The 13,813-nt window shown below is 55.9% G+C and overlaps 1 protein-coding gene across 10 annotated transcripts in view; it reads left to right on the top strand.

Annotated features, from left to right (window-relative positions):
- Positions 1-13,813, top strand: part of CACNA2D2 (calcium voltage-gated channel auxiliary subunit alpha2delta 2) — a 140,233-nt gene that overhangs the window by 96,357 nt on the left and 30,063 nt on the right. For all 10 annotated transcript variants that reach the window (XM_015445947.3, XM_015445948.3, XM_045386206.2 and 7 more), the window contains one exon: positions 12,344-12,403. In XM_015445947.3, coding sequence (XP_015301433.3) covers positions 12,344-12,403 — 60 coding nt within the window. The remainder of the gene's footprint in view (positions 1-12,343; positions 12,404-13,813) is intronic.

The raw sequence follows: 13,813 nt of genomic DNA, 5'->3' as shown, positions 1-13,813 counted from the left end.
ACAGTGATGATGGGGATGATGGTGAATGGAGTAGCATTCTGGTGGTGCAGGGATAATGTTGATGGTGGGTGTTGGGGGTGATAGGGCTGATGGGGGCTCCCTGTGGAGTGTACCTCTAAGGGGCAATCCTCCAGGCAGCCCTGTCCCACTCATGGGCTGTGCCCTCGCTGGAGGCAGGACACAGTGGGGCTTGCTTGGTGCTTTTTTCTTTTAACCTCCAGTGAGCACAGCCTTCTGGGTAATGAGATGCAAATTGACAGAAAAGACAATGAGCCAGCCTGCGGCCAGTGGGGCAGCTTTTAGAGTCAGGCTGATTGCCTCTGTGCCAATTTGCATGGCATTAGCTGTGCATGTCTTCTCCAACAGGTTCGTGTATTTCATCAGCGGTCACCTGGATGGCTGCATCTGACAAAGGGCGATGACCTGTGATCCCAGACCAGGAGCAGGGGCAGAGCCACTCTGACTCTGACCTGAATAGGGCTCCAGGATGTGGCTACAAGAAGTCTGAATCTGTGGGGAAGGGCAATTGATAGAGGGTAGGGCTTGGAGAGTCCTCATGGTCACCAGGAACAGGGTCCGAGCAGGGGTCAGAGCCCACGAGTGGCAGGCCTAGGAGGTCTGGCTTGGCCAGCACCATGGCTCCATCTGAGTATGTGATGCAAAAGCCACAAACAGGCCTTAGACAGGAGAGATATCTGGCCCTGGCCTGGGATGCCTCAGTATGGGTCCAGGCTCTGTCCCTAATGGTACAGTGGCCTGACAGTCCCTCCAGGCCTCAGCTCCCCCTTCGTACGGGGGGGCCAGTGGGCCCCTGACCTCATTGTCTTCACCTTGAAGGGATGATCGTCAAGGCAGGCCCTGCCTATGGTGTGTTTAGTAAGAGTGGCCAGGGCCAGTTCTCCATATCCGAGGTCACATATTGCAGCCCACTGAGCAGGCCTGCCCTTCTGTCACTGTCACCATTACTCAAGGTTATGCCTGGGATCATTCTTCGAGTGCCACCCAGGGGGCCTGGGCAAGGTAACACCCAGGTCATTGCCGAAACCCAGCCCTGACGCTCCTCCCTGCCTCTGTCCATGGTGCTGAAAGTCTTGGGCCAACCTGTTCTGGTGTTCCTGCTGCTTAAGTGGGCTGGGCTCTGCCCTCCCCACCCTGCTCCGCTGCCCTTGCTCTCTGACCCTGCAACCCATTTGACCTGGTGCAACCCACGACTCCATTCCGCGTTCCTTCCCCAAAACAGGCAACAATGGGGCTAGGGGCTGTTCTCCACTGCCCTCTCCCCCAAGCCCAACCAGTGCCCCCTCCGGCACATTTCAGGGCCCTTTTGTCCCCACCTCCCTCTTCACTGTCCCACTCCTTCTCCTGAGGTTGGGCCTAATCAAAGCTAATCAGAAAATTATGAGCTGCCTGATTACTGATTAGATTCCTAATGTTAATAGAGCCGAAAAGGGCCCGCTCAGGCTGTGTTTTAGGAAAAAGTATAAAAATAACATCGTGGGAAGGGAGCTTGGAGGCTGGGCTGGGACTCAGACTCTCCTGTTCTAGCTGGGGTGGGGTCTCACTCTCAGCTTTCTGGTGGGAATACGTTCCCATGCAGGGCAGCTTCCTAGCACCCTAAATTCTTCCAGTGATGGGGCCATCCCAGGCAGCTCTTCCTATAGAGGCCTCTAGCAAGTTCTCTGCTCAAGACAGTGGGACTGAATTGCAGTGGGAAGAAGTTAGGTGAGATGTAAAGAAGAACTTACTGCTGGCACCCCATGTAAGAGCAGGGTTGTGTCTGTAATGCTCACTAACCTCCTCAGGCCAGTTTACTGCGCACAGTAGGTGCTCAGTAAACAAGAGTTGACAGGAAGGAAGGAGGGTCACATCAGCCTCTTCCCATGGGAACCATCACCCTCCCATGTCCTGCCCCTGAGCCACAGCGGAGCATAGAGGCATCTGAGCAGCCTTCTTAGAGGAGAATGTTGGGGCATGTCAGGAGAATGCACTGATCTGGCACCAGGGCAGGGGTGCTGAGCTCCCTGGGAATTCAGGCACTCCTGTCTACCACCCTCTGCCTCTCATTCCAGCAGAGCCATGGGGGCTTATGCTAATAACCATGTTATTACTGACTTGGCAGCAGCTGAGTGGGGCTAATGGGTAACATTTTCACAAGGTCTAGAGTGGGGTTGTGGTCCCGGAGAGCAGGCATCAGCAGTTCAGACCCCAGAGGCTGCCCCTCGGATGCCTCTTCATGGAGCACACAGTGAGGCCTGTACTTAGACTCAGCCTCACCCCACTTACACCTTCACCCCCAATGCCATCTTGGATCCCTATTCTCTGTCATCAGCACCATTTCTGACCTGGTTTCTACCATCTCTATCCCAAGGAGACCCAGGGCCTCCAAACCAGCATATCCCCAAGGGCACCTCCTGATCCACCCCCTGACCTCTTGACTGTGATGGGAGCCCGAGGTCACTTAGCACTTCCTCACTGAGCTGGCTTGCCCAGCACTGGGGCCACACAGATCCATGAATAAAGTCCCTGCCTTTGAGGGACCACATCTGAGAGGGAGTCAGGTACATGCAGTGATGGAAACCCCAGAGCAATTCTGGGAACCCAGCCCTACAGGGCACCAGGATTCATGGAGGAGGCAGAAGAGCAGTGACTCCTACAGGATGAGGAGTAGCCGGCCAGGGGAGGGGATGAGAAAAGGCACTCTAGGCTTGGGATGCAGCACAAACAAGGCTTTGGAACTGCAGCATAGCAGGAAGGCAAAGTTCAAGATCAGTGTGTTGGAAGAGAGATGAGGTTGTCAGGGCCTGGTAAAGGATAGTGTTAGGAAGGGAGGAGTGGTCCAGGCATCCAGGAAACACGGACAGGTCACAGAACTTGTTGGGGAGACCTGAAGGTGTGGGGGCCCGGGCAGATGAGTTCGTGCCAATCAGCTTGGGTTGAGAGTTTGAAGATGGGTTGTGGGCTCAGGAGAGGTCTGGTCAGCGAGGCAAGGAGGGGGTCTCGGAAGTGGGGCTGGAAGCCAAGCAGGGCCGCAGTGGGGTAATGAACAAAATGTTCGGCGAAGTTGGTGCTGAGGAGAAGGGCAGCCCGTTGGCACAAGCTGCAGAAGAAAACAGGTCAGGCCAAGTTCAGAAGGCCCAAGAGAGAAGCTGAGTTTGGGGGAGGGGGAACCAGTCAGGAGGCCCCTGGAGTGAGGTAAGGGAAGGTGCAGCCCAGAACCTGGAGTTGTCTTCAGTTTCCAAAGTGAGTCCCCATCCTGTTCCCTGTCTATGCCCTGCTCTCCATCCATGTCCTCGCAGCCCTGGGAGGGGCCCAGGCAGGGTTTTGTTCCCTCCCTGTTATAAGTGAGAGATCAAGGTACAGAGAGGTGAGGGCAGTGCTCCCCCAATTATGTGGTGGGTCAATTGCTGAGCCCCAGGAACTTGGGTTCCTTGGCCTCTGTGGCAGAACAAGGAAGGAGGGCACTGTCACACTCAACACCCACCCCCATGCCCACACACATTTCTAGAATGGGGCCTGACGAGGGGACAGGATGCAGCACCATGCTCCAGAGAGCACTCAGATAAGGATGTGTCCCTGCTCCCCTGCCCAGAGTGGCTGACAGCCCCCGTATGGGTACCCTCACCCAATGCTATCTGCATGGTTTTTTCTAAGGATGAGAGAAATGTTGATGAATTATGGATCATAATTTAGAGGGAGGAAAACTGACACAAAACTGGCAAAATTCTGAGAAATTCCACCTGGGTTCCCAGGGACTGACTGACCTGTGGAGATGCATAAGTTTCATGCTGGGGTTTAAGGAGGGGTGCCAGCTAGGTTGGTGGATTCCCACCCATTTGAGCCCTTGTGGGATGGGGCTGAGCAGGGCAGTATCTTGGAAAGAGCCCCAGCAGCCTGGAGTAGCCTTCAGCTTTGGGTTCCTTGGGGGTGAGGTGCCTCCATACAGCTGGGTTCTGAAGCCACAGTCCAAATGTGGACCTGAAGCAGTTTGTTGCATGTATTGATTTATTTCTCATTGGGGCACCTCTTGCAAGTGCTCAACAGGAGACCTGGGAGCTCACCAGGGGACTAGGTAAGGCAGAGACCTGCAGCCCTGAGGCCAGACCTTTCCTGCAGCTTCCAGCATGCGGCTGTCCAGATCCGCCCACACCTCCTTCTGACTCAGCCTGCTGCTGCAGAGTTGAAATCTCCAGAGGGTGGGTTTCACGCCCAGTTCCAGAAAACTGGCCTGTAAATTCAAGCTGGTTTCTGCAAATGCTCAGCCCAGCCACAGAGACCCCTTTCCTCACCCCCTCCCTGTTCACACTGGACACATTTGGCTCCTATCCCAGGACATACCCGACCTTCTCTTTATTGATTGTGGTTCCAGTTTAAAGCAAAAAAGCAATGAAAGCCAGTGGAATACCTGTTAGCACCTGTGAGTGCCACTTCGTTTACTTCCTTGGGAAGGGATCTCAGAGCTCATGGCCTTCCTCCTCTTGATATTAAAATGCCCACTTTGGCCGGGTGCAGGGGCTCACACCTGTAATCCCAGCACTTTGGGAGGCCAAGGCAGGCAGATGACCTGAGGTCAGGAGTTCAAGATCAGCCTGGGCAACATGGTGAAACCCTGTTTCAGCAGGGTGAAACTAAAAATACAAAAATTAGCCAAATGTGGTGGTGGGCACCTATAGTCCCAGCTACTCAGAAGGCTGAAGCAGGACAATTGCTTGAACTCGGGAGGCAGAGGTTGCATTGAGCTGAGATCGCACCACTGCACTCCAGCCTGGGCAACAGAGCAAGACTCCATCTCAAAAATAAAAATAAAAATAAAAATAAAATGTTCACTTTTTGGTAACATAACAGTAATGAGAGAGAGTGGGAGTTTTTTAAAGTGTCCTCTCTTGGCAAAATACAACATAGCAAGGATCTTTGGGAGCCCAGGATATTCTGGGAAATTCTGTCTGACCTGAAATTCCAGCCTCTGGGATACCAGGTTCCCCACCCTGGCTGGTCACAGTTGTTCCCTCTGCATCTCCATCATAGGCCACCCCTCATTTCTTCATATTTTTCCTAGGAAATTGAAGCACAGCCTGCCCCTTCCAGGCTGGACCGAGGGGGTGCAGGCACTGATTACCAAGCTCATGGCGCCCACAGGGAGCCAGCACGCCTGGGCCCGGGTGGAGTGGCGGCCGCCCTGCTGCAGAGGGAGACCACAACTCGAATGGGTTTTTCCGTGTTACATGGATTCTGACCTTTTTAAAATAAATAAATAAAAATCCATTTTACTAATTTTTTTTTTATCAACTCGCAGAAGACGCATGAGTCCTGTGAGGGAAAAGGTCAGGGAGCCTGTTGCTGCCAATAGCGGCAATGACCTCCAATGCCAGCCTTCCCCTGAGGCACCCTCTGTGCCAGAAATGTTTATTTTCTTTGCAGGCTTCTGTTTGCTGGAATTGTGGTCTGGAGTTTGAGTGTTTTTTATTGCTCTGGTGGTCATTTTATCTTTAAGTTGTAAACATGGTTAATACAAAAAGAGTAGGTTTGAACTTTAAGATGTGTCATGGGCTGGGCGTGGTGGCTCATGCCTGTAATCTCAGCACTTTGGGAGGCAGAGGCAGGAGGATCACTTGAGGTCAGGAGTTTGAGACCAGCCTGGGCAACATAGAGCAACCTTGTCTTGTAATAATTAATTAATAAAAACTATAACAAAATTTTTAAGGAAAAAATACAGATGGGACAGGAGCCAAGTGTGTCCAGCGTAGATGCAGCCAAGGGGCGAAGGAAGGGGCCTTGAGGGATGGGTAAGGCTGGGCACCTGTCCTGTCCCAGGAGGCACGCATATCAGCAGTGCACCCGACAGGAAAGCACAGCCACTGGCGTGTCTCCATCACCCTCAGCGCGTAAGTCACGGATCCTGCTTGACCCTCGCTGCCCATCCTGCTACATTTCTCTTCATGCCTCAGAACCCAGCAAAATGTGGGGTCAGGGCAAGACCTGCCCTCAGAAGGTTGTAGTGAGTGAGATTGTGTCCATAAAGCTCTGAGCACATCGTGTGAGGGCCACAAAGTCGCTGAGGCGGCCATCATGCACGTAGCAGGCACTGTCTGTCCACACAAAGCCTCCCTCAGACCACAAGTGGTGCCAGGACAGGGCCAAGTGGCGATTCTCCTGGTCCCTGACTGTGGATGCACCTGCTTGGAGCAGGAGGTGGATGAACAGACAAATGTCTGCTCAAGGCTGGAGCAGCAGCAGCAGAGGCCCACAGAGCCACGGCCCCCTGACCCCACCTGCACTTCTGTCCCTACTGTCAGCCCTGGGGCTTCAGCTCCCTCCTGCAGAGCTGCATCTTGCTTCATTATTATGCAGATATTTTAATTATGCAGATATGTTTTTAGACAGTTTTAAATATGTATATTATTTACTCATTAGACCATAACAGCTCTGGAAATTGGAAATCTGTATTTAGTATCTTTCTGTGCACAATACACAGCTAACGCAGGACCCACAGGTGGGGAGGGAAGATGGGTGGCAATGGGACCAGTGCTGGGCTAGGCAGGGGCTGCTGGGCATCCTGGTACTTTCCCCCTCCCGTGGCCTGGACCCAGTGATACCAAGGCTTGTGGGGGCAACTCAGAGGGATAGCTGGAAGGCCAGTTACTGATCCCCTCTCCTAGGAGGGCAAAGGGACCACTCTGAGGGGTGGCAGGAGGGACCTGAGCCCAACCAGCCAGGCCCCCACCTGGCCAGGGGTGGTCCTTCCCTGGGACAGTCACTGTCCAACACTGCTGGGCTTTACCATCAGGTGAACCTGGGTTTGATGCCCCCTCTTCCTCCCTAGGGGTCTGGGGCAGCTACACTAATACTTTGAGCCTCAATTCCCTCGGCTGTAAAAGGAGGGGAGAAGGAGAATCTACTTCTCGTGAGTCTTGCTGGGGAGGCAGCAGTGAAGCCCTCACCCACGGTAGGCACTGGACCACACCTGGTGATACCTTGTCGTTGCTTCCTTCCTTGCAGCCCTCAGCAGCATTCTCAGGGCATACTACCCCCAGCCTCCACCCTGGAGCCCACACTCCATCACAGCTCTGCCTGGCTCAGCCCTCACTGCCCTAGATCTCAACATCCTGCACCCCATGGGTTCAGGGCCTTTTCTTCTAAGCCTCTCATATCCTCTAGGAAGTGGGAGTAACCATAACTAATTAAGACCAAAGAACTCTTCCAGCCTTTCCCTCTGGGCTGTGCAGAAAAAGTCCTATTTGATGGGCAGTTACTCCTCAGACCCTTCTGAGCCACCAGCACTGGGCATGGAGGGACTCCCAGGTGAGGGCTGGTGAGGAGAGTAGGCCAAGGAAAAGTGGGGAGCCCCTAGCCTGGGGGTGGGGGTGAGCAGGCCCTCTAAGAGGGTGAGAGCACCCAAGAGCCCCAGCCCCCCATCACCCAAGGCCCTCCCCTCCTAGCATGCAGGGGGCCTTCCTATCCCAGGTGTTGGGCTCTGAGGGGTGCCCATCCTGGCCCCAGGTCCCTGATCTCAGGTTCTTGACTGTCTCAGCTCCCACTGCAATTGAAAGCTGTTTAATGTAGTGAGATTTGCAGGTATCTGTGCAGGGGCTGCTCCCCAGGGGAGTGTTGTCCCCAGCCCAGTGCATGACCAGTCCTCCTCTTTCTTGCCTTTTCCTGTAAGAACGGTTCCCAGAGCTGAGGGAAATTGATTAAGTGAAACTCTCTGATAATTGCCTCTGAAATGCCTGCTGTTACCATGATGGACTTGGCTGTGAGCATCCCCACTCAACAGTCCCACTGAGGTTCCCTCCAATACCCTGGTCATGATGGGGACGTCACGGGCCAGACAAGGCACCATCAGTGACTTCATAGCATTGCCATAGGTAGCCATTATCCCCCAGGATGTGCTGAAGAAAATAGACTCAGAGAGGTTAAACTACACACCCGGGGTCACACAACTGGCTGGGCAGAGCCAGACTCAAGCCCAGGCCTCTACACAGGTCCAGAGACACCCCAATCTTCATTTAGCAGACATTCATTGTGCACCTACTGTATGCCCAGGGCCAAGTTACCATAAACTCGACAGCCACTAGACACTTACCCACCAAACCCAGCGCTCAAGGGGAAAGCAGACATGGAAGAGGGTTCGCTGAGCGTCAGGGTCAGGAAGTGGATGCAGCTAGAGGAGTCTGGGCAGGAGTGGCCTGGGAGGCAGCAGCATGTGTAGGGCCTGGTAGCAGGGCAACCAGAGACTGCAGGCAGCTCCAGGAGCAGAACCCAGAGCCCAAGCAAGGAATCGCTCCCAGGGGGCCAGGCACTTGGGGTCAGGGCTAGGAATGGAGTGCATCTCCCCAAGACAGGCAGGCACTCCAGAGACAGGGAGGCGCCCTGTCCCTGCCCTGCGTGGTATCCTAATAGGTTCTTCCCTCGCCTCTGGGCCTCAGTTTCTTGCCCCTTCCAGCCTGTCCCCAAACCATCAGGAGGACCAGGGAGAGGTGGAAGGGAAGTGCTAGGAGGGATGAACCTCCAGGGGTGGGGCAGGGTGGGCACGGTCTCCCTGCCAGCCCTCAGCAGGCCTGACTGTTGTCAGCTCTATGGGGACAGGAGCCCAAGGTCTGGGTGCTCAGCCTGGGCCAGGCAGTTGGAGCTAAGCTTGGAGATCCCTGCCTCAGGACACGTCCTGCTTGGCAGAGGGGAGGGAAGCCCACCTTGTCCAGAGGGCTGGTTAAAGTTAAAAGGAAGTTTCCAGGGGAGGTAACACAGTCTGATAGGGCTAACCAGGCAGAAAGAACAGATAGCAGGAGGTCCCAGAGCTGGGCAAGAGCCAGCAAGAGAAACCTCAGGGGACTGGCTGCCTGTGTGCAGCTGCTGAGGGTTGGAGGAAGAGGGCTGCCAAGAGCCTAGCCACCCTGAGTGGGTGCAGTTACTATGTCCAGTTTATAGGCAGGATGTTGAGGACCAGAGTGGTGAAGACCCTGCTCCTAGAAAGTCAAACTTTGAACCCGGGCCAGGGCTCGGGGACTCCAGGGTCCAGGCTCTGATCTCTGCTCAGGGTCCCTCATGCACCCCAGGGGTGGTCCCAGTCCTCTCATCCTCAGGCCTGATGGAACCTCATGGCCGAAGCCTGCCCACTCCACTACACCCACCAGCTGCCTCGGCCCTTCCTCCCCCACCACTGGGCCTGCCTGTTTAGCAATTTCCACACGTCCAGTGCCCAGGGATGGACTGATTGATCTGTAACACCGAAAAAATAATAATGGCTTGATCGTTACTGAGGATTAAAAGTAATCCTTTTGCTGTGGCTATTACGACTCCGTTATTCATGAGTCAGTGAGCTGACCCAGGCCTTTGAGCCCACGGGATTCCATGAGCTCAAGGAGGCTGGGGGTTGGGGCCTCCCTCTCTGGGTCTCCCTTGCCCTGTCTGCTAGGCTCTGGAGCCAGAGGGGCCTGTAGCCCCATGTTTTGGGGCCCAGAGGTTTCACGGTCAGAGCTGAGCCCTCAGAGGGTGAAGGAGCTGGCACCTCCTGGCCAGGAGTAGAGGCAGGGGCAGGAGAACACAGTTCCTCAGGGTCATGGCTCAGCCTGGAGACTCCCACTAGTGTCAGTGTAGCATCTGCAGCCCCATCGACCCTTTGGCTTTTCTGCGGCAAGAGACTGCATCTGCTTCTCCCATTTTGCCCCAGTCTCAACCTCAGGGAAGGACAGGGGCCTCAGCAGAGCCCCACTCTGAGGAAGATTTGGTGTCCCTGGGAAGGTAGTGGTCACCAGGTAAGGAAGGAGGGGCACAGTGATGACAAAGGCTCGACCCACGCACTGCCTCGTCGGGCTTTACACAGCCTCCAGGCCAAGTACTGAGCCCAGCACCTGCTGTACTGCAGGTGCTCGACTAACTCTGGTGACAAGTGTTGTGAACCGTACAAGTCACACAATAATGCCCTCTATACAAGGGAACTGCAGGCTTATGAATTGGGGACCTCATCCATCCCTGGGTTTGGGATCAGTGGGTGGGCATTTGTGGTTTAGGCCAAGAGGAGGCTCCAGGATTGAAAAGCAAGAAGAGGAGTCTGGTGGGCCCTACAGGACCTCGAGAAGGTTGTGCCTTTTACGTGCAGAGAAATGGGAGCCATTGAAGGGTTTCAGCACAGGGGATGGTGACATGACCAGATCTATATTTGGAGAAAAGGCTCCAGGTGTTGTGTGGAGAATAGGTGACGAGGATGAGAGGACACAGGTTCCAGGCAGGACGGAGCCTGAGCTGGGGGTGCACAGGAGGTGGTGTGAGGGATGCCAGGAGTGGAATGGAGGAGGCAGAGGGGCCAGGGTGGGTGGCCTGCCCCAGAGGGCACTCTGAGCTCAGGTGGGTCTGAGGGTCACTCCAGGGAAGTGTCCAGGAGCTCAGGAGGGCCAGGATTGGAGGCAAGACATGGGAGGCGTCACGGAGTAGAGAGACCTGGGGCCCCCGAAACCCTAGGAGTGTGAGGCTGGGCTGGGGAGAGAAGAGGGTGTGGGTCCCAGCCAAGCAGGCCCTGCAATTAAGGGTGGTGGGGGACAGAGGACTGAGCCTACAAAGGAGAGGGAAGCAGAGGCCAGGAGGGCCAAGCTCTGTGGGGTGAGAGGGTTTGACCCCAAGAGGCACTTTCTCTCCCTGCTCCCGGGACCCCAGCCTCATAGCCTCCCCACCATTCAGTGTCCTTGGCCTGAGGAGGGGGAGCCGGCCCAATGAGACTGGGGATGGCCCTGGACAGCCACTCTAACTATGGGGGTGTGACACCCTGCCCCAGGAGAGCAGAGACCACAGCTCCACAGGAGGCCCCACCTTGCTGCCTGCCCTGCTAGTCCATGCTTCAGAGGAGGAAACGCCGGCCTCCATGACCTGACTCCCACTTCTCCCTAATGGGCAGCTGACAGGCTTTAGGAGGACGTCCCCTCCGGAGCCCACATGTCATATCAGGCCTGGACTCAAAGATGGGGTTGAGGTGTCCTGAATACCAAGGGGCAGGACCTTCTGAGTAGGGCTGTAGGCCTGGAGGTGGGACACGCCTGCTCCACCGTGGGACAGGGTGGGGTGGGGTGAGAGACCAGAGCCACGCGCCTCACTGGGCATGGCGGGCCCAACAGAGGCTGGTCCTTGGATCTCGGTCATTGGCGGAGCAAGACAAATGCAATGGTGAGGGCTGGGCTCCAGGACCCAGCCTGAGCCGGACTCACCTTGTGACCTTGGGCAGGCTGCTCGCCGTCTCTGTGCCTGGCCGTCCTCATCTGAGGAGGGCCACAATGGCCCCACGCCAGGCACACTGTGAATGGTACAAGGTGCACAGCACACGAGTCACTGGCCAGGGGAGGGTTCGGTGTACAGTAGGTGGCCAGTTGATAGTGATGGTTGTCACTATGATTGACAGGACACCACTGCTTTCAGCTCTGCAGAAGTCCCCCAGGGCCAGACTCAGTTCCATCCTTGGGGGCCCCAAGGTTTCCTGTAGAGACGAGATCCTTAGAAAGTACCTAATAAGAATGTCTGGGTGACCTGGGCTTAGGCCCAGAGGGTGGCCAGGCCCCAGTGCCTTCTCCAGCAAGCCTTCCCTGAGGTCCCTAGCTCCACAGCACTGCGCCTCCTGCCCCTCAACCTCTCCTGCCATGGTGGTTCTGCGAGGTCGTGCCTGTGAGCTGTGAGAGGCAGGACCAGGCCTGTCACACCTCCACCAGTCAGCGCAGTCTGGCACCCAGTGTGCCCAGTGGCAGGTGTAGGATGGACAGGCACACAGCTATGCCCTGAGGGACATTCTGCTCTCAGGCACAGGGGCTTTGTTGCAAGAGGCCACTGGAACCAGCCCCAAAGAACAGGAGAGGCTCTTATGGAGAGGGGGCTTGGGAGCCCTGTGGGAAGGGGCTCAGGAACTCTGGGAGAGGGACCATGGGCCTGGGTGGGCAGGGTGGGCTGTGGGCCCCTCCTGTGGGGCTCTGGGTAGCTGGCAGAAGGGCAGGGCAAGGCGAAGCACTCTCTAACTTGCAGCTCAACCTTGGCTCCAGAGGAGCTTCCTCTTGGCACTGGGGTGATACAAGTGTGTGGGGGGTAGAGAGTGGCACTGGGGCTTGGCTTAGTACAAGGAGTCCCATGGAGATGCCACTGGGGTCACTGCACAGGCTTCACCTTTCCTGCATGGACCCAGCTGTGGTCAAGGAGGTGCCCACACAGCAAGCTGGGGAGTATCTGGGGCAGAGAATCTCTGAGGGTCTCATAGGATGAGGGGAAGGGAGTCCCCAGTCCAGCCTGGCCCCAGGGAGTGCTGGGGATGGAGAGGCTTTGGGGTGGGCATAGGGCAGGCTGCCTTCCTCAGCCTCTGACCTCCCTGTGCTCTGTCCCTTAGAGACTGGCTGATGCTGCAGAGAACTTCCAGAAAGCACACCGCTGGCAGGACAACATCAAGGTAGGAGCCCCAGCACCCTGCCCAGCACTCAGGGCATGCCCATCCATGGGTGGGTGTGAATGCCGGGGGGATGGGAGCTACGCAGACACATGAGGGACACGGAGGGGTCTGTGGAACAGAGCCAGAAGTCTGTGTCCAACATTCAGCAGCTGCTCCAGGTGCCCCTCACTGCTGGGCATACAGTGAGATATGAGTCCACATTCACTCCAGAGGAGCTGCGGAGTCACCCGTGAGTGGGAAGGCTGCTTGAAAGTGGTGTTCCCTGTGTTCCCCAGATAAGGTGTTCAGATTCTTGGAGAGACCCTGGGTCAGAGGCCTTTGGACTTCAGGACTTGTCAGAGGCTTTAATACAGTGACCTGCAGGAGATGCTGGGAAAAGGGGACCAGATGCCCTTCCCCGACTTTCCTTCCTTGACTTCCCTGAACAGCAACCTGTCCACCCAGGAGGCCCTCAGTCTGGGCTCAGGGGACTGGGCTGCCATGGTCACAAAAGCCTCTCCTTCCACCTCAGAAGGAGCTCAGGCTCGCTTCTTGGAGCAGAGATGCAAGAAGCTGAGCGCAGAGGGCCTAGTGCATGGGGGAGTGAAGGGGAGCCTCACCCATCCCAGCCTAGGCCTGAGTTGCCCTCGCCAGTTCCTTGCTGTATTTGATTTTGCCTGGGGCTAGATACACCTGCCCTCCAGCCAGCATCAGATGGAGGCAGGGCTCTTCCTGGATTCAAGGAAGCCCCAGTGCCAAGGATGATGTAACCCTTGAGAACCAGACTAGTTGGCAGGGCTCCTGTGTCCTCCACAGCTGCTCGGGTGTCTGAGCCGCGCCTCCTAGTAGTCTTGTGCTAAACACAGGGAGGGGCAGGCTGGGGGTGGCAGACTTGACTCGCTCCAGCTCTGGGCCAGGCACATCTGCTCTAGGAAGCAGTGGGGTTATTGTCCCTATTTGACAAGAAAATAGAAGCACAGAGTGGATAGACCTACCGGAGGTTACCTGTTGGTGGCAGAGATTCACAGCCGGCTATCGGGTGTCAGGGGCTCATGCCTATGATCCAAGCTCTAAATCTGTTCCTCCCCAGTCCCCATCCCCCAGGTCATGCTGAGCTGTCTCACCTTGCCCACACCGTGGCATTCTTCGTTTACCCCTGGCAGGTGCTGGGTGCTGCCCTCAGGGAGTTCACATGAGATTAGAAATGAAAGGTGATTTTCTAAGGTAAACAAATGAATGAGCTAGTTACTCCCTAAACCAACCCCCCTTCCCCAGGAGACAGGACTGACCCTTCTCTCCCTCTCTGCTACTCCAGTGCTACTTGCTCACAGTCCCTGTGGGACCCAGGCAAGGGCTTCAGTTTCCCCATTTGGCAAAGGACTGACTGGTGCCAGTGCTGCCTGTGAGCTCAGCTCTGGGGTGTGAAGGAAT

This window comes from Macaca fascicularis, chromosome 2 (assembly GCF_037993035.2).
Source record: "Macaca fascicularis isolate 582-1 chromosome 2, T2T-MFA8v1.1".
In the NCBI taxonomy this organism is placed as follows: domain Eukaryota; kingdom Metazoa; phylum Chordata; class Mammalia; order Primates; family Cercopithecidae; genus Macaca; species Macaca fascicularis.
The sequence above is the reverse complement of the archived record's forward strand: the minus strand, read 5'-3'. Positions and strand labels throughout refer to the sequence as shown.